General features: G+C 45.6%; 2 protein-coding genes across 8 annotated transcripts in view; both read right to left on the bottom strand.

The window, feature by feature from the left end:
* LOC128421998 (zinc finger protein 782-like) overlaps window positions 1-18531 on the bottom strand; it is a 115088-nt gene that overhangs the window by 58734 nt on the left and 37823 nt on the right. Inside the window, exons 2-3 of one of the 7 annotated variants that reach the window (XM_053405437.1) lie at window positions 2167-2307; window positions 198-342 (exon numbers count right to left, since the gene is read on the bottom strand). The exons of 3 other annotated variants lie outside the window; for them this stretch is intronic. The gene's annotated coding sequence lies outside the window, so the exon portion shown is untranslated. Of the gene's footprint in view, window positions 1-197; window positions 343-2166; window positions 2308-2927; window positions 3137-18531 lie in introns of those variants that run through there. 3 more of the 7 variants (XM_053405434.1, XM_053405435.1, XM_053405439.1) reach the window with 3 other exon arrangements.
* LOC128422880 (zinc finger protein 850-like) lies at window positions 11711-15149 on the bottom strand. The gene is made up of 2 exons (XM_053407499.1): window positions 15131-15149; window positions 11711-14686 (listed from the first exon to the last, which is right to left on the bottom strand). The coding sequence occupies exons 1-2, from the start codon at window positions 15147-15149 to the stop codon at window positions 11994-11996; spliced, it is 2712 nt and encodes a 903-aa protein (XP_053263474.1). The 3' UTR covers window positions 11711-11993.

Here is an 18531-nt window from a genome sequence, read left to right as displayed (position 1 = left end):
GAATGTGTAGTATTGATTCATTAACAGCCTGAAGTTATGTTGTTTCTTGAGAAATAAATTTATTCCTGATCTGTCTTAAATATCATAATTATAGGATGGCTTGGGGTGTTAGGGTAATACCTTTCATGGACGACATGTAGTCCACCTTGTGGGGTAGTTTTTCCACCATTGGTCCCCACCCTGCACTCAGCTCTCACCTTTGGCTTCCAGAAGCTGTCAGCATGCAACAGGGGCAGTGATCCAAGCAACGGCTTCAATGGGCTGGCTAAACCAGGTGAGGATATCTGCTGGGTCTCAAATTCTTGGTGGGTTGGGGAATTCTGCTGCAGGTGAAGGCAGACCCTGGTGGATGGAGAGGAGGAGAACAACAGTGAATCCCACAGTCAAAAAGGCAGATTCCGCCCATGCTGCAGAGGAAAGTGAAGGGCTGATGTGATTGTCAACCAGGGAAGGAAGCCCATCGAGAAGGAAAACTCTGATCCTAAACCTTCACTGCCTTGTGAGTTGTCTTCAGGAGAAGAGAAGGCTATGGGGGAAAAGGAAAGTCTTGGGCCTGAAACTTTTGGAGGTGCAGGACCAGGAAAGCTTCTGCCACCATTATCCTTCCAATTGGGATTCAGGCCTCATCATGGGATGGAAACTGCCCTGGTTGCACTGCTTGATGATCTCCGATGGGCTAGAGACCAAGGGGGAAAAAGCTCTTTCCTGGTTCTGCTGGATCTGTCAGCGGCTTTGGGGACCTTTGACCATGGTATGTGCACCTTTGACCATGTGCAGTGGTTCCCCTCCTTCCTCCTGGGCCATGTCCATAAAGTGGTGTTGGGGGATGAGTGTTCAGACCTCTGGGCTCTCACTTGTGGGGTTCCTGAGGACTCCGTCCTCTCCCCCATGCTTTTTAATATCTATACAAAGTTGCTGGGAGAGATCATCAGGGGGTTTGGGCTGGGTGTTCCCCAGTATGTGGATGATACCAAGCTCTACCTCTCTTTTAAATTGGAACCAGTGAAGGTACTGTATGAGTGTCTGGAGGCAGTTGAAGGATGGATGGCAGCTAACAGACTGAGGTTGAATCTTGATAAGACAGAAATACTGTCCCAGGGGAAAGGGGGCAGGCAGGTGTGGGAGACTCCCTAGACCTGATGAAGGTAACTGTGCCTCAAAAAGACCAGGTGCACAACCTGGTGGTCATTTTGGACTCACAGCTGTCCATGGAGGGGCAGGTCAATTCTGTTCCAGGGCAGTTGTCTGCCAGCTCCATCTGGTATGCTGGCTGAGACCCTCCATGCCTGGAGACTGTCTCCCCAGAGTGGTGCATATTCTCCTGCTTGGACTACTGCCATGTGCTACATGGGGCCATCTTTGAAGGTGACTCGTAAACTGCAGCTAATCCAGAATGTGGCAGCTAGACAACAGAATGAGAGCAGCCGCTGAGACAACATAACACCAGTCCGAAAGGATCTTCACTGATTTCCAGTACATTTCTGAGCACGATTCACATTGTTGGTGCTGACCTTTAAATTGCTTCGGTTGCATTTTTCAGGCATAGATTCCTGTTATGCCTTCAGTCACAAATTTATTTGCTGAAGGAATTTTTTGCTGTCTCTAAGCTTTCTTTCCTACTCTGCTAATTGTATGTTGGACTTGCTCTGGAAATCATTATGGAGGAGCAAGATCATTGACCTAAAGCCCTACAGCCTCACTCTCTGTAGACCTGAAGGAGCGTCTCCACTCCCATCGCTCAGTCTGTACACTGAGGTCCTCCTTCGAGGGTCTTCTGCTGATTCACCCCCACCCCGACCCCCCATGAGAAGCGAAGTTACAGGGAAGCAGGCAGAGGGCAAGGAAATGGGCAACTATCTGACATTTGGAAGACAGCTGAAGGCAGCCCTGTATCAGGAGGTTTTGAATGTCTGATGTTTTACTGTCTTTTATATGTACTGTGAGCTGCCCAGAGTGGCTGGTGAAACCCAGCCAGTTAGGTAAGGTAGAAATACTACAATCATTTTTATTATATTGTTGTTTTTTTGTAGTTATATTGGAATTCGTACTGCAATATCAGTTCATGAAATGTTATGGGTGGAGAAAATCACAGGGATGCCATAAACGATAATCCCACCCTCAAACTCTCATTCACACACAGTCTGTAAATTAGGGGAGGTCACACACCTCACCTGTGCTAATCCTGGCACTCTTTGGCCTATATAGGCACACCTTGTAGGTAGAGCCTCCAGCCACAGGCACTGTCTATCATGAAAATGGGTCCTTTGACTGGGAAGAATCTCAACTTGTCAGTCATTCTGACACTGCCTACAAAGAATAAGAGGAACAGAAATGCTTTTGAGGTGCACCTTCTAGATCAATCCTGAGAGCCATTCCATGGACTCTGCACCCCTGTTTCTGATGACAGGTGTACATTTCCTCATCCTCAATGAAGCTGGCAGTGGAAAAGACATTAAAGATGGAAGCCTGAGAGAGAGGAAAAGGTTTCTGGCTGCTTCCTGGGTGGGATTGCGGAAACCAAGAGCCGCTTCTGAGAAGGCCTCTCCCCTCCCCTCTTCCTCTCCGGATTTGAACCGCTGCGACTGGGCAGGGCAGGGGTTTATGGGGGCGTGAAGAGGATGGAGCTTGCAAGAAGGAAGCCACAGGGGGGTCTCTATCCAGGCGTCCCTCGAGCCCGTTAACCCTTTCATGACCCGCCTTTCTCCGTGCAGATCCGACAGGGACCCAGGGATCCCTGCGTGGGGGAAACGGGGCAAAGGAGCCCTCTTGGGACCCCCTCGGTGGGCGCCCCATGTCCGCCGCTGCCAAGGCGCAGCACGGGTGCAGGGATCTAGGCCATGCCGACGGGACCCACCAATGGCGCTTTCGGGAGCTTTCGGGGGTCTCTGGGTCCTTTTCTGTCCTCCCCTCCCCCGCGACCCCTTTACCTCTTTGTCCTCGCTCCCAATTCTCCTTTCCTTTCCTGCAACATCCACGAGGGGGGGGGTTGTCGCCTGCCGCCCCTCCTCCCCTTTCCGAAAGCGCGCGCCCCTAGAGCTATGGCGCAGAGCAGCAATCCGGAGTGGAAGCTCCATATCCGGGAGAAGCAGTCAGGTTGGGAGGGGGGCTCTCCCCCCCCCCATTCACGGAACAGAGGTCGGATGGCGAGGAGGAGGGGCAACATATTGGGGTGGGGATTTGGGATTGTGGGGGCGGGTTGAGGGAAGGATGTGCCGGGAGGGGAGGGAAAGAATTGAGCGGGGCCGGGGAGGAAGGTTTGTCCCCCCCCTTCCACCTGTATATCAGGAGAGCGGGGGAGAGGCTGATCCCGCAATATAATTACAAAGTGGGTTCCCCCCCCCAATGTTTACATTGTAAAATCCTTCCCTCGCCCACCCCACGCCACGAGCCGTGCGTCCGTGCTTTAGGTATTGGTGCTCTTCAGACCAGGATGGGGGGACAGTTATACGACTCCCCCAAAACCCCAAGTCCCCACCACAGCCTCGGACTAAGGCCAGGACAATGACCATTTGCACAGGCACCTTCCATGCACAGCAGCAAAGAGGCTCAGAGAAGCAGCCTATACAATTGTAGAAAGAAGCCGATACCATGAATCGGACTGTTTCCTCCGACTCTCCAATACTGTATAGAAAACTGTAGAAACGTCAAATAATAGCCAAGTCAACGGTTTGACCGATTTCCTGGTTTCCAACGCCTGATGACTCATCTGGAATTGGGGGATCCAATTCATAATCCATAATCCCTTAGGAGGCAGGAGGCGATCAAGGGCAGCACATGCCCCAGGCAGAAATCCATCCGGATGGTGGATTGAATCCTGATGCATTCAGAGGAGAAGCGGAGGAAAGCCTTGCAGATAGGGGGATGTGTAAAAACTATTACGGTTCTTTGGGGAAGAGGGTAGTTAAAATGTGTGGGACAATAGGGTTACTGACGGGCAGGGAGACGGGCTCATTTTTCTAAATGCCAAAGACTCCTACTTTGTGACATATTTGTGCCCAGGTAATCCAATCAGGTAGCCTGGCAGACAGGATAAAAACAGCACACCCAGATTTCTGTTGTAGTCTGCCCCTTCTCTCATGTAGGTATGATGTCTTGGGGGTGGTCTTGGGCTACACCCCTTCTGTGATGTATTTATGATTTTGGGGGGGGGCGGTCTTGGGCTCCAGGGGGGGCAATTTCAAAATGTCTTTATAAGGGCTTGCACTACTTTGTTAGAGGTCCTCCTCTCTCCTCCCTGTGGGGGGAACACCCTGTTGCAACAGCTTCAGTAAAGATCAGGCTTACTAGCTGCTTTGCTTCTCAATATTCTCTGCTTGGCCTCTGTTATTTCCTCCTACCAATAGAGAACCTACAAAAGGACCCTATATGGGCTCTTGGATACCCCATAAGGGATAAAGGAGCAGATTCCCCCCCCCCCTTTGTGTTTGAACCTTGTTGCAACAAATAAAGATCAGGTCAATTGGCTGCTGTTTTGCATATTTAACATGGCTGGAGACTCCTTCTTTTGCTGACCAGAGGGACCCCCGGGGAGTGACACCCTGATGAGCTGGGCAGCGGAGTAACTCTGCACCCCAGGATTTTTTGCTTCTCCCTGCATTTCCACCTGAGCCTCACCCCCTTACCTAAAAGACAGACACAACACAATGTGACAGGAGTGTGACTCCTGCCCTCAGCAAACAAAATAGCTCACTCCCCACCCCCAGAACAAAGCAACCCTGGGATGCTGAGGTCCCCCAATCCTTGAAATGAAAAGGGGGGAGGCTCAGGAAACCTTCAGGGAGCAGGCAAGGAGTGGGGTGCACAGGCTCCAGAAGCTCCTTCTCGCGGATTCCTCCACTCCACTCTGGGCGGCTCCCAGCCCAATACTAAACACACAATACAGTGGTACCTCGGGTTACATACGCTTCAGGTTACATACGCTTCAGGTTACAGACTCCGCTAACCCAGAAAAAGTGCTTCAGGTTAAGAACTTTGCTTCAGGATGAGAACAGAAATTGTGCTCTGGCGGTGTGGCGGCAGCAGGAGGCCCCATTAGCTAAAGTGGTGCTTCAGGTTAAGAACAGTTTCAGGTTAAGTACGGACCTCCGGAATGAATTAAGTACTTAACCCTAGGTACCACTGTACGGCATTAAACATTAAAACACTTCCCTAAACTTCCCCAGAAATGTGCCCCTAGAAGAAATGTGCTTCCCCAGTCAGAGGCAGCCGTCCTTCTCTGGTGCTCAAGTGCTGCCAGTGGGCTTCCCAGAAGAGGCCCCTGCTTGGTCCCTGGGAGGACAGGGCCCCCCGTGGGCCTGATCCTGCAGGGCTCACCTGACGTTCTAATGCAGGTGAATACTCCTTTGTACTTCAGGGAGAACAGGGTTTCCCAAATTTGGGTCACCAGCTATTTTTGGACTATAGAACCCACCATCCCAAGCTAGCAAGACTAGGGATGAAGGGAATTGTTGGCAGGCCATGCAGGTGGCTCTGGAAAGTGAGCCCAGCTGCATGGGACCAGGGTGGGGGGAATTCCTTCAAGGATTCCAGAAGTGGTCATCACCTTTGAGTATAGGGGTCAGTGCCCCTATTCCTCCAGCAGGAGCGATTGTGGGGCTTCCTCGCCCGCTTCCATTCAGCTCCGCCATTCCCAACGGGCAATTCTTCTTCAGCCATTGTGGGAGCAGACGGGCTGGAAGTTGAAGCGGCTTCCCTTGGAGTAGGCTTTGCTTCCCTTTCTGTTGACCTCAGCCTCTTGGATTGTGGCCAGCTTTCCTCTTCCATTTCCCTGAATGCTGAGCAGTGTTGGATGTGTGGGGAAGTGAAATTCACTCCATAACTTTTCCGCAGGGTTCCCTCCGCAGCACAGAAGGATGGGGGGAGGGAGGAACACGTAGTAATAAACGAACACTCCTGTGAATGGAGAGAAGCAGAAAGTGGAGTCCCCTATAGATCAGTATTGGGACCTGTGGCTTTTCAAGCTGTTCATAAATGATCTAGAGTTAGGAGTGAGCAAAGTTTGCTGTTGACAGTAAATTGTCCAGGAGTGTTCAAACAAAGACAGAATGCAAGGAGCTCCAAAAAGAGCTCTCCAAACGGGGTGATTTGGCTGAAAATACAGTTCATTGTCAACAAGATTAAAGTGATGCATGTTGGGGGGGCAGGGAAACACCCTCTTAATATCATGTGCAGGATCATGGGGTCTGAACTGGGTTTCTCTGTGTGCTCTAGGAGACATGGGGAGAGGGGAGCTGGTCACAGCGGGGGGGGGGGCATCTCCCTGGATGTTTCAGCAGCCGGCCTCCTCTGGGTCTTCTGGCCCCCTCTTCTCCTCCCTCCTCTCCTGAACTGCCCCAGCCTCTTCCTGCTCACCAAACCCTTTCCTCCTCAGCTTGCAACAACTCCCCTGCCGTTCTGCTCCCTTTTCTCCCTCTTTCTGCTCATTGCCATCCCACCACCAGCCCCCAAGCTCTAAGCCTTCTTCCCTTGTGGGTCCCCCAGCTGGTGCCTCACCCCCGCAATCAGCCAGTCCATGACAGCAAAAGCAGCCAGAGCAGTAAAACCAAATTTTGCACTGACAGCTGTCCATGGAGGTGCAGGTCAATTCTGTGTCCAGGGCAGTTGATGTGTGGGGAAGCACAATTCACCCCAGAACTTTTCCGCAGAGTTCCCTCCGCAGCACAGAAGGATTGGGGGAGGGAGGAACACATAGTAATAAACGGAGACTCCGATAAATGGAGAGAAGAAAGTGGAGTCCCCTATAGATCAGTATTGGGACCCGTGGCTTTTCAACTTGTTCATAAATGACCTAGAGTTAGGAGTGAGCAAGGAGGGGGCAAAGTTTGCTGATGGCAGTAAATTGTCCAGAGTTGTTGAAACAGAGACAGATTGCAAGGAGCTCCAAAAAGAGCTCTCCAAACGGGGTGATTGTCAATGAATACAGTTCATTGTCAACGAGATTAAAGTGAGGCATGTTGGGGGGCAGGGAAACACCCTCTTAATATCATGTGCAGGATCATGGGGCCAGAACTGGGTTTCTCTGTGTGCTCTAGGAGACCAGGGGAGATGGGAGCTGGTCGCAGCAGGAGGGGGGGTCTCCCTGGATGCTTCAGCAGCCGGCCTCCTCTGGGTCTCCTGGCCCCCTCCTCTCCTCCCTCTGGGTCTGAACTGCTCTCTGCCCCAGCCTCTTCCTGCTCACCAAACCCTGTTTCCTCCTCAGCTTGCAACACCTCCCCTCCCCCTCTGCTCCCTTTTCTCCCTCTATCTTCTCATCGCCATCCCACCACCAGTCCCCAGGATCTGAGCCTTCTTTCTTTGTGGGTCCCCCAGACTGGTGTCTCCCCCCCCCGAACCCAGCCAGTCCATGACAGCAACAGCAGCAACAAGAGTAAAATCAGTAGGATAGCAATATGCACTGTGGTCCTCTGGCAGGAAGACTCCCTAGCAGCATGATTGACTAATAACTTCTGGGACTAGGGAAAAATATTATCCTCCCCAAACCCCAGAATAAGCAGTAGCTCTGGGTTTCCCCTATGTGGTTCATGAGTGAAGATGGGCCCGTCAGGAGACTTTCCTGGTACCTGCAACCCATCCTTCCCCCTCTTGCAGTTAGGCTTGGGGGGGCGGGGATCTCCCATTAAAGTTTTCTTCAGAACGTGCAGGGGGCAGGGATGAAGTTCTGTTGAATAAGTAATGTTTGGAGATCATGCGGTGGTGGGGGTGACAGAGTTTGTGGCAAAAACCAGTCTGTCACACAAACACCCATCTTGAATGCTTGAGCACAGCAAATCCAGGGCTCCAAACAAGCATCGGCGGGGTAGGGGCCACGTGTAGAGCAAGTCTCACGCTGAGGTCAAAAACACACAGAGAAGCAGCAGGACTTCTTCAGTAATAGTTTACTGAGCTTTCAAAGCATACAGTTCTCACTGGGTCCCCAGTGAGGAACAAAACTTAGCTCCTGAGAGCAAATCCAGTTTCAGTGGTAAAAAAATACACCACACAGGATATCTAAGTCAGGCACACACACCGGCACAAGGGAGCAAGGGAGGAAAGAGGCTGGAACGACGAAGAGCAATGGAGGTGTGTCTTTCGCTTCCTGTTGCCTGGGAGGGAAGTCAGCAACTCAGCATATTCAGGGGCTTCACAAAGAAAAGCTTTCTGCTGGCAGCTTCCAGGCAAACATGCAACACAAAAACATACGCTGTGATCTGTGGTGTATTGCCATATCAGTTTAAAAAAAAATATTCATTTTATAACACAAATAAAGAACACAAACAGAAAAACAAACAATTCAAACAAATTCTTGTCATATCCTTATTTTCCTAAACATTGTTAAGTGGGCTTCTCCAAGTCCCACCTATCTGATTTTCATTTTACTTCATCTTTAGCAGTTTACATATATCATCGTTTCTAACCATATTTTTTTTATATCACACTTAAAATAACTTCACATTTTATCACTTACAAATAATACTATTTTAAAATACACTATCTTCTACTTCTAAGCCTACAGCCTCTATCCACTTCCAAAGCTATTCTAAGATTTGAATATTAACATATTTTTTCAAATATTCCTTAAACTTCTAATCTTCTTCCACCATCTCTTCTCTCTGGTGTCAGAGTCTCCCGGTCAGTTCGGCAAGTTCCATATAGTCCATCATCTTCATCTGCCCTGCTTTGATAGTTGGTTAATCTTGTTTCTTCCAATTCTTCGCTAGCAATATTCACATAGCTGTTGTGGCATACAGAAAAAAAATAACATCCTTTTTGGGGGATTTCACCCCCCCAAAGTACCAAGTAAAAAGGCTTCTGGTTTTTTAATAAATGTGTTTTTCAACACTTTTTTCAGTTCATTATAAATCCTTTCCCAGAAGTCTTTTACCTTGGGGCACATCCACCACATGTGGTAAAAGGTTCCTTCTTTTTCTCTGCATTTCCAGCATTTATTATAATGAGTATGATACATTTTTGCTAAGTTCACTGGTGTTAAATACCATCTATACATCATTTTCACCAATTTTTCTCTTAATACTTTACAAGCTGTAAATTTGATTCCTTTTCCCCACAATTTCTCCCAATCTACCATCATGATATTGTGCCCCACATCCATGGCCCATTCAATCATTACAGATTTCACTTGTTCATCTTTTGTACGCCATTCCAGCAATAAATTGCACATCTTAGATAGGTTTTTTGTTTTTGTATCTAATAATTCCATTTCCTGTTTGGATGTCTCTCTTTGAAAAGCAATTTTCTTATCCATTTTAAACACTTCATTTATCTGGATGTACTGGAACCAATCATCTAATTTATCTTTCAACGGATCATAAGATTTTAATCTAAATTGGTCCCCTACTTCCATCAGAATATCATTATACTTCAATCACGTATCTTTCATATTCTTTTTTTAAAATAATTTTTATTAAGTTTTCCATTTAACAATCCAATCATATCACATTAATTATTCCAAATTATACCCCGATTAAAAACTGCGTCACAAGAGAGCCTTTTATTTTCTTTCCAGATATTTCACAAAACAAAGGCTTTAGTTGATATTTTTATTTCCACACAATTTATTTTCCAGTCTCACTTGCTCTATGTCGTTTTGACAGTTCTTCTGGGGGGGGGGGGTGTTAGGTAATATCATAGTAAGAAAAGAAAAGAAAAAGTCCCCCCCTTTCCGTTCCGTTTCAACATACCGGCATAGGTGCTATTCTTTGATGTTATCTTCTTTCCAGTCCACTCCATCTATCTTAACTTCTCTCTCTTTTTAAAAAAATAATTTTTATTAAGTTTCATATTACCAAATTTAACACATCAAACCAATTAATCCAAATTATAACAATACATGTCATATAATCCAATTGTTTTCCAAATTATAAATTTTTGTGGGGGGTATCCATGCTTTTTGATCGGCAGGAGTCCAATCCTCGAATATTTCTGCTGCTTTCATATTAAGAATGATATTTCCAGTCCCTTCTTCTCAATCCTTGTCGTTACTCATTTTCCTTTTCATTCACCTCCAAATTGCTCCGCAAGTGGGTTGAAAAAAACAGTCTTATTTGTGTTTCTGTGTGGGCTTTGTACTGCTCTCTCGTAAATCACTCTCATCCAATAGTCCAGGCATTTCCGCTCAAGCAAGCAATTGCCATCTTCTCGTCCCGATGAAATACAGTCTTAAAGCTCGCTCTTTAACTTTCCCGACCTGTTGCATCGTAAATTAGTCTTTTTCCAGGAGGGCTGCCCCTTCCAGTTCACAATCTCATCGAAAATAATAAATCTTTGGCTCGCCCTCCCCAACACAGGTCTCGTATCAAATCTCCATTCTTACTGCGTCACAAAGAGAGCCCTTCTTCTTCTTTCCAAATCTTTTACAGAGTAAAACCTTTAAGTTCATATTATTCCCACACAGTTCATTTTTAGTCCCATTTGCCAATTAGTTGCTGTGACGGATCTTTTAAGAGGGAGGGTTATTAGTTAATCACATAGAGCAAAAGAAATAAAAAGTCTTCCCCCCCCTTTCAGTTCCGTCGCATTCCATTCCACATACCATGTCTGTAGTACTTTGATGTAATCTTCCGTCTCAGTCTTCTTCATTTCAGCGGTAAAATTGTTAGCAGATAAGAACCTCCTGCCTCTCTTGAAGCATGTGCGTTATCTTTCACCAATTTTTTTCTTTTTAAGTAACGCAAGTAGTTTTGCACCTGGAAGTAGCTTCGGAGGAGTTCCAAGGCCCACCGAGGGTTGTGCACCCAGTGCCTCACCCCCTCCTTCTTCTGAACTCGGGGGTGATTTGTGGCAACAGCGGGTGAAAACGGCATCTCTCCCCCCTGGAGAGATGAAGGGAGACTGATTTATTCCCCATAATCAGCCTCTAATTACCTCGTGCGAGCTGGATAGATGTTAATATCCGCCACCTTCCAAGGCGCCCCTAGTGGCCCCCCATCTTAACTTCTCAGTGGCAGGTTTAATTAGCAGCTAAAGTACCCTTTTCTTCACTCGAAGCATGTGCAATAATTCTTATTTCCAATCTTTTATCTGAAGAAATGCAACTTGGGCTGCGCTCGGAGACAGTGTCCGGGAGATCCAAGCTCGCTCGAGGGCTTTCCGTCCAGTGCTCTCACCCCCTCCTTCTTTCGAACTCGGGGGTGATTTATGGGCAACTGCGGACGAGGCTGCATCTTCCCTTACACCAGGAAGAAAAACGGGAGGCTGATTTACTCCCATATCAGCCCCTTAATTACCTTGTGTGAGCTGGAGAGATGGTATTGTCGGCCATCTTCCAAGGCACCCGTAGCAGAGCCCCCACGTATCTTTCGTATTCAACCTTTTATAGGGCTTAGCTTCCAATGGTGAGCCATATCAGTTGTTTTTCAAGGGTTCTCACAATGCGTCAGGGAATGGTTTGAAGCTGAGTATGGGGGAATACATTCTCAGGCAGATGAGCTTTCCTGAGAGCTGAAGGGGGGGATTCTCCCCCCTCTTTTCCAGTGGTCTCAGAAGCAGGGAGTGACACCGATACAGAGCAGATTAGACAGGAGTTACCTAGCTAAGAGATAAGGACAAGAGAAACAGACTCAGCTGGCCCTGAAGCAGGAATACGGATTTCTTCTGAGTTCATTGCTGTGAGGAAGAGTGGACTCTGAGAGGAACATGTCCCACACTCCATACATCTATATAGGTTCTCCCTTGTGAGAGTCCCTAGATGTTTCTTAAACATTCCTGTGAGAGTTCCTAGATGTTTTTTAAACATTCCATTAAAATTAAATCACGTTCTGTAATCTATCCATTTAAACTGCTTCTCCTCATGTCTGTTGATGGTTTGTAGGGTTTCAACTCTTAAAGTTCAACCTGTGCATGAGTCTGTTGATTTAGAACTTCCACTAGAACTGGACTTCAACCTCTATCCAACTTCCTGACATTTATATGGTGTGTCTCTTGTGTGAGTTTGTTAATGTAAATCAAGGGTTCCACTCTGACTGAAGCTCCTTCCAGAGGCCAAAAGTTTAAATGATTTATCCCATGTGGGTCTGCTGATGTTTTCTAAAATTTCCACTATGACTGAAGCTTTTTCCGCACTCCATGCATTTAAATGGTTTCTCCCCTGTGTGAGTCCGTTGATGTGTTCTAAGGGCTCCATTATCACGAAAGTTCTTTCCGCACTCCATACATTTAAATGGTTTCTCATCTGTGTGAATACGTTGATGTGATCTAAGGGTTGTATTATCACGAAAGCTATTTCCGCACTCCATGCATTTAAAGGGTTTTTCGTCTGTGTGAGTACGTTGATGTCTTCTAAGGGTTGAATTATCACGAAAGCTATTTCCGCACTCCATGCATTTAAATGGTTTTTCGTCTCTGTGAATACGTTGATGTGTTCTAAGGGCTCCATTATCATGAAAGTTCTTTCCGCACTCAATACATTCAAATGGTTTCTCCCCTGTGTGAGTCCGTTGATGTGTTCTAAGGTTTCCAATATAATGAAAGCTCTTTCCACACTCCATACATTTAAATGGTTTCTCCCCTGTGTGAGTCTGTTGATGCCTTCTAAGGTGTGCATTATCACAAAAGCTCTTTCCACACTCCATACATTTATATGGTTTCTCCCCTGTGTGAGTCTGTTGATGTCTATTGAGGTGTCCACTCTCACTGAAGCTCTTTCCACACTCCATACATTTATATGGTTTTTCCCCTGTGTGAGTCCGTTGGTGTGTTCTAAGGGATGCATTGAAATGGAAGCTTTTTCCACACTCCATACATTCATATGGTTTTTCACCCGTGTGAGTCCGTTGGTGTATTCTAAGGTGTCCATTCTGACTGAAGCTCTTTCCGCACTCAATACATTCAAATGGTTTCCCCCCTGTGTGAGTCCGTTGATGTGTTCTAAGGTTTCCAATATAATGAAAGCTCTTTCCACACTCCATACATTTAAATGGTTTCTCCCCTGTGTGAGTCTGTTGATGTCTATTGAGGTGTCCACTCTCACTGAAGCTCTTTCCACACTCCATACATTTATATGGTTTTTCCCCTGTGTGAGTCCGTTGGTGTGTTCTAAGGGATGCATTGAAATGGAAGCTTTTTCCACACTCCATACATTCATATGGTTTTTCACCCGTGTGAGTCCGTTGGTGTATTCTAAGGTGTCCATTCTGACTGAAGCTCTTTCCGCACTCAATACATTCAAATGGTTTCTCCCCTGTGTGAGTCCGTTGATGTGTTCTAAGGTTTCCAATATAATGAAAGCTCTTTCCACACTCCATACATTTAAATGGTTTCTCCCCTGTGTGAGTCTGTTGATGCCTTCTAAGGTGTGCATTATCACAAAAGCTCTTTCCACACTCCATACATTTATATGGTTTCTCCCCTGTGTGAGTCTGTTGATGTCTATTGAGGTGTCCACTCTCACTGAAGCTCTTTCCACACTCCACACATTTATATGGTTTTTCCCCTGTGTGAGTCCGTTGGTGTGTTCTAAGGGATGCATTGAAATGGAAGCTTTTTCCACACTCCATACATTCATATGGTTTTTCACCCGTGTGAGTCCGTTGGTGTATTCTAAGGTGTCCATTCTGACTGAAGCTCTTTCCGCACTCCATACATTTAAATGGTTTCTCCCCTGTGTGAGTCTGTTGATGTCTATTGAGGTGTCCACTCCGACTGAAGTTCTTCCCACACTCCCCACATTTAAATAATTTTTGCTCTGTGTGTGCCTGTTGATGTATTCGAAGTTCATCACTTTGACTGAAGCTCTTTCCACACTCCATACATCTAAATGGTCTCTCCCCTGTGTGAGTCTGTTTGTGTAATTTCAGGTTTCCACTCCGACTGAAGCTCCTTCCACACTCCATACGATTATATGGTTTTTCCCCTGTGTGAGTCCGTTGGTGTGTTCTAAGGCTTCCATTATCACTAAGGCTCTTTCCACATTCCATACATTTATATGGTTTCTCCCCTGTGTGAGTCTGTTGATGTCTATTGAGGTGTCCACTCCGACTGAAGCTCTTTCCACACTCCATACATTTATATGGTTTTTCCCCTGTGTGAGTCCGTTGGTGTGTTCTAAGGTATGCATTGATATGGAAGCTTTTCCCACACTCCATACATTCATATGGTTTTTCACCCGTGTGAGTCCGTTGGTGTATTTTAAGGTTTCCATTCTGACTGAAGCTCTTTCCGCACTCCATACATTTAAATGGTTTCTCCCCTGTGTGAGTCTGTTGATGTCTATTGAGGTGTCCACTCCGACTGAAGTTCTTCCCACACTCCCCACATTTAAATAATTTTTGCTCTGTGTGTGCCTGTTGATGTATTTTAAGTTCACCACTTTGACTGAAGCTCTTTCCACACTCCATACATCTAAATGGTCTCTCCCCTGTGTGAGTCTGTTTGTGTAATTTCAGGTTTCCACTCCGACTGAAGCTCCTTCCACACTCCATACATTTATATGGTTTTTCATCCGTGTGAGTCTGTTGATGTATATTGAGTTGTCCACTCTGGCTAAAGCTCTTTCCACACTGCATACATTTGTATGGTTTCTCCCCTGTGTGAGTCCGTTGATGTGAACTTAAGTGTCCACTATAACTGAAGTTCTTCCCACACTCCTTGCATTTGAATCCTTTCTTGCCCTTGTTAGTCCACTGATGTATTCTAAGTTTTCCACTATCAGTGAAACTATTTCCACACACTATACCTTTCAATGGTTTCTCCCCTGTCAGAGGTTATTGATGTGAATTATGTGTGCTCATTCAATGAAGCATATTCCACATTTCACACATTTTAATTTCTCTTCCTAATGAAACGAAAGGTGTCCCATCTCCTGGAGTTCTGACTGTCCTCTCCATCTCCTTCTTCAGTGTGGGAGGAAAGGAAATCCTGTTTGAGTTTCAAGGAAGAGAACAAATGGAAAGAGAACACATCAACCACCATTAGCACCTTCATTTATTTCAACATCTCCTAGCTTGTCCAGCCTCCAACCCATGTTCCCAGTTTTGAGGAAATAAAGATGCAATGTCACCAAATGATAGTAATGCACCAGCAAACTTTCATAATCCTCAATCATCGTTAATGAAGCAGCATGATCTTGGAATACAGCCTTTTCAAATCAATTGTTTACTCACAGAAAAGGCATCTGCTCTCTGTCCATGAAACGTACCTCTCTTTCTCTGGTTCATCGTCCCTTTGGACATTCCCCATCCTCTGCATCATAATCCTCCATCCACCTCTAGATCTTTATGAATCACCTGCACAGTCCCAATGGTCCATTTGGACCATTATGTGAGACCCAGGTCTATGTCTTTTCCGGGGACTGTGGTCTGGGTCAGTCAGAGAACAAGTAACAAGGATTGGTGCTTGGGGTCAGCTGAATGGATGCTCAGGGAAGCTTGGAGATGGACCTCCATCTACATGCCTTACACTGCATGGAGAGAGCAGGAGAAGCAGAAGGAAAGCAGGTGGTGCATGGGAATCCCAGACAGAAACACCCACCCCCATTGCGCCTTATAATAATGATGTGCTGTCTGATCTTGTGCCTCTCTTCTGACAGAGGACTATCCTAATCTGGCACTGAAAAGCAGGATATTCAAGGCAAGGAGATAACTGTATTTAATGGTAGGTAGCCGTGTTGGTCTGACACAGCTGAAATAAAAAAGTAAAAAAATAGTCCAGAAGCATCTTAGGGACCAACTAAGTATGTTCTAGGTATAAGCTTACCTAGAACAATCTTAGTTGGTCTCTAAGGTGCTACTGGACTATTTTTTAATTTTTTATTTCAACTGTGTCAGACCAACATGGCTACCTACCTGCATCTAGATGTAATGGGGTATTAGGGGAGCAGTAGTTCCTTTGGTGGAAAATATATCATGAACCTTATAGGGTAATTTATCCACTATTGGTCCCCACCCTGCAGTCAACTCTCACCTGTGGCTTCCAGAAGCTGTCAGTATGCAACAGGGGCTGCGATCCCAGGAATGGCTTCGACCAGCTGGCAAAACCAGGTGAGGATACCTGATGGGTCTCAAATCCTTGGTGGACTGGGGAATTCTGCTGCAGGTGAAGGCAGGCCCTGGTGGATGGAGAGGATGAGAACAACAGTCAATCCCACAGTCCAGAAGGCAGATTCTGCCCGTGCTGAAGAGGAAAGTGAAGGGCAGATGGGGCCCGTCCACCTGGAGGCTTTTTATCCAGTCCCAGGGTTTCTCTGACATTGAATTATATATAAATTACAGTATTGAAATGCACCTTCTCCCACTTCATATTCAGCTATTACTCTACTCTGTTTGTCTGGTATGCTAAGTCAGGGTTTTACTGTAAGTTACATTTTTGCTATTTTTTGGATCCTGTTATGCTTATTTGTATTCAGTACAGTCATACCTCATGTTACGTTTGCTTCAGGATGCGCGTTTTTGTCTTGTGTCCCGTGGCAACCCAGTTACTTCCGGGTTTTGCCGCTCATGCATGCGCAGACATGCAAAATGACATCACGTGCATTCGCAGAAGCAGTGAATCGCGACCTGCACATGCACAGATGTGGGTTGCGTTATGCTCATGTTGCAAACGGGCCTCCGGAATGGATCCCGTTCGCAGCCACAGGTACCACTGTAATAGATTTCTCAGCTGAATTGGGTTTTTTGCTGCTTCTGAGCATTTTTTGCTACTCTGCTAATTATATGTGGAACTTGCTCTGGAGATCGTTATGGAGGAACAAGATCTGCAACCTTAAGCCATAAACAGCCTCGGCCCTGTAGACCTGAAGGAGCATCTCCACCCCCATCGCTCAGTCCAGACAGGGAGGTCCTCCTCCGAGGGTCTTGGTACTAAAGGGTTAAGAGGTAACAAGTCGCTCTAATCACTGAGCAGCTGGAAGTCATTAAGCATCCAGGAATGTGAGTTACGTTTGTATGAAGAGTCAGTTCACCCGTGTTTCTGTCTCTTCTTCCCCCTTTGACCTGACTCGCAGACTCAGTTTGTGGCCATGGGCGTGTTTGCTGATATGAGTTTAGAGTAAAGTTTTCTTTATGCCGGAGATAAAAGCATGTGTGCTTTATCGCCAGGGTTTTTCTTTTGTGAATAAAGTTTTTCCCTGAGTTCCAAAGTGCTTGCTCCACATGTAGCAAAAAAAAAAAAAAAAAAGGATTTTAAGTAATAAAAAACTGGGCCAAGAGTTTATCGCATCAGATTCGAACAAAAAGAGAGGTGTGGTAATATATGTAAAAGAGAAGCATGATCCAAAATTAATTTTTAAGGAGGATGAGGGAAGAATATTGATTGTACAAATTGGGTTTCAAGGGGGAAAATGGTTGATTGTGGGGATCTATGCACCAAACGATAAGAAAGCTGAATTTTATACAAAGTTGGATGAAATAATGTTAGAGTATTTAGATCAGAAATTGATACTACTGGGAGACTTTAATGGAGTGGTGGTACCGGATTTAGACAGATTAACAAAGAGGCGAAATACATATGAAGGTAAACTGCCGAAGGCCTTCTTTGATATGGCCAATATATTGGGACTAATTGACATCTGGAGATTAAGGAATCCAACAGTAAGACAATTTTCATTCCACTCTGAACCAAACCAAAGCTTCAGCAGAATAGATCAGATCTGGGTTTCTAAGATTCTAACACTGAGAGTAACTAGAATTGAAATCCTTCCAAGAACCCTGTCAGATCATAATCCGCTATATATGGAATTAAAAGGGAAGGACCCTTCTACACATAGATGGAGAATGAATGAGAGCTTATTTAATGACCAGAGAGTAGTGGAAACTGCAAAAGAGACAATAACAGACTATTTTAAATAGAATCTAAACAAAGAAACACCAATTGAAACAGTCTGGGACGCGAGCAAAGCGGTGATAAGGGGTTTCCTAATTCAAAAAAACAGCTTCCAGAAAAGAGGGAGAGAGAAGAAGAAAGAAGAGATCCTGTCCCAGCTCATGGGGAACGAAAAACAGCTTATAACAAAACCTAAAGATGAAATAATAAAAGGAAATATAAAAATGTTGCAGTCTCAGTTCTCCATGGTGGTGGGACAGGAGATCGAATGGAAAATAAAAGCCATGAGACAAAAAAAATTTGAGTCAGCCAACAAAGTTGGGAGATTCTGGGCGTGGCAAATAAAAGCAAGACAAAAACAGAACACAATTTGTAAAATAAAATATGGGGATAAAATGATTGAGGACCCGAAAGAAATTAGAAAAGCATTTCAGAGATTCTATAGAGATCTTTATAGGAAAGATACAGAAGACAATAAGAGAATAGAAAAGTATATCCATGACCATAAATTGCATCAAATCTCAGAAGAAGAAAAAAGAGTGCTTAACCAGGAGGTAACAGAACAAGAGGTCATGAAGGCAATAAAAAGAATGAAAATAGGGAAGACCCCAGGACCGGACGGTATCTCAGCAAAGTATTATAAAACATTATCGCAATATCTGACACCTGTTCTAAGTGAAGTAATGAATAAAGTCTTAAGAGAAGGAAAGATGCCAAACACCTGGAAAGAAGCCTATATTACACTGATCCTGAAGAAAGAGGTGGATATATTAGATGTAA

The sequence above is a fragment of the Podarcis raffonei genome, chromosome 10 (assembly GCF_027172205.1).
Source record: "Podarcis raffonei isolate rPodRaf1 chromosome 10, rPodRaf1.pri, whole genome shotgun sequence".
Lineage (NCBI taxonomy): Eukaryota > Metazoa > Chordata > Lepidosauria > Squamata > Lacertidae > Podarcis > Podarcis raffonei.
Note: the sequence above shows the minus strand (reverse complement) of the source record. Positions and strands in the feature narration are given on the sequence as shown.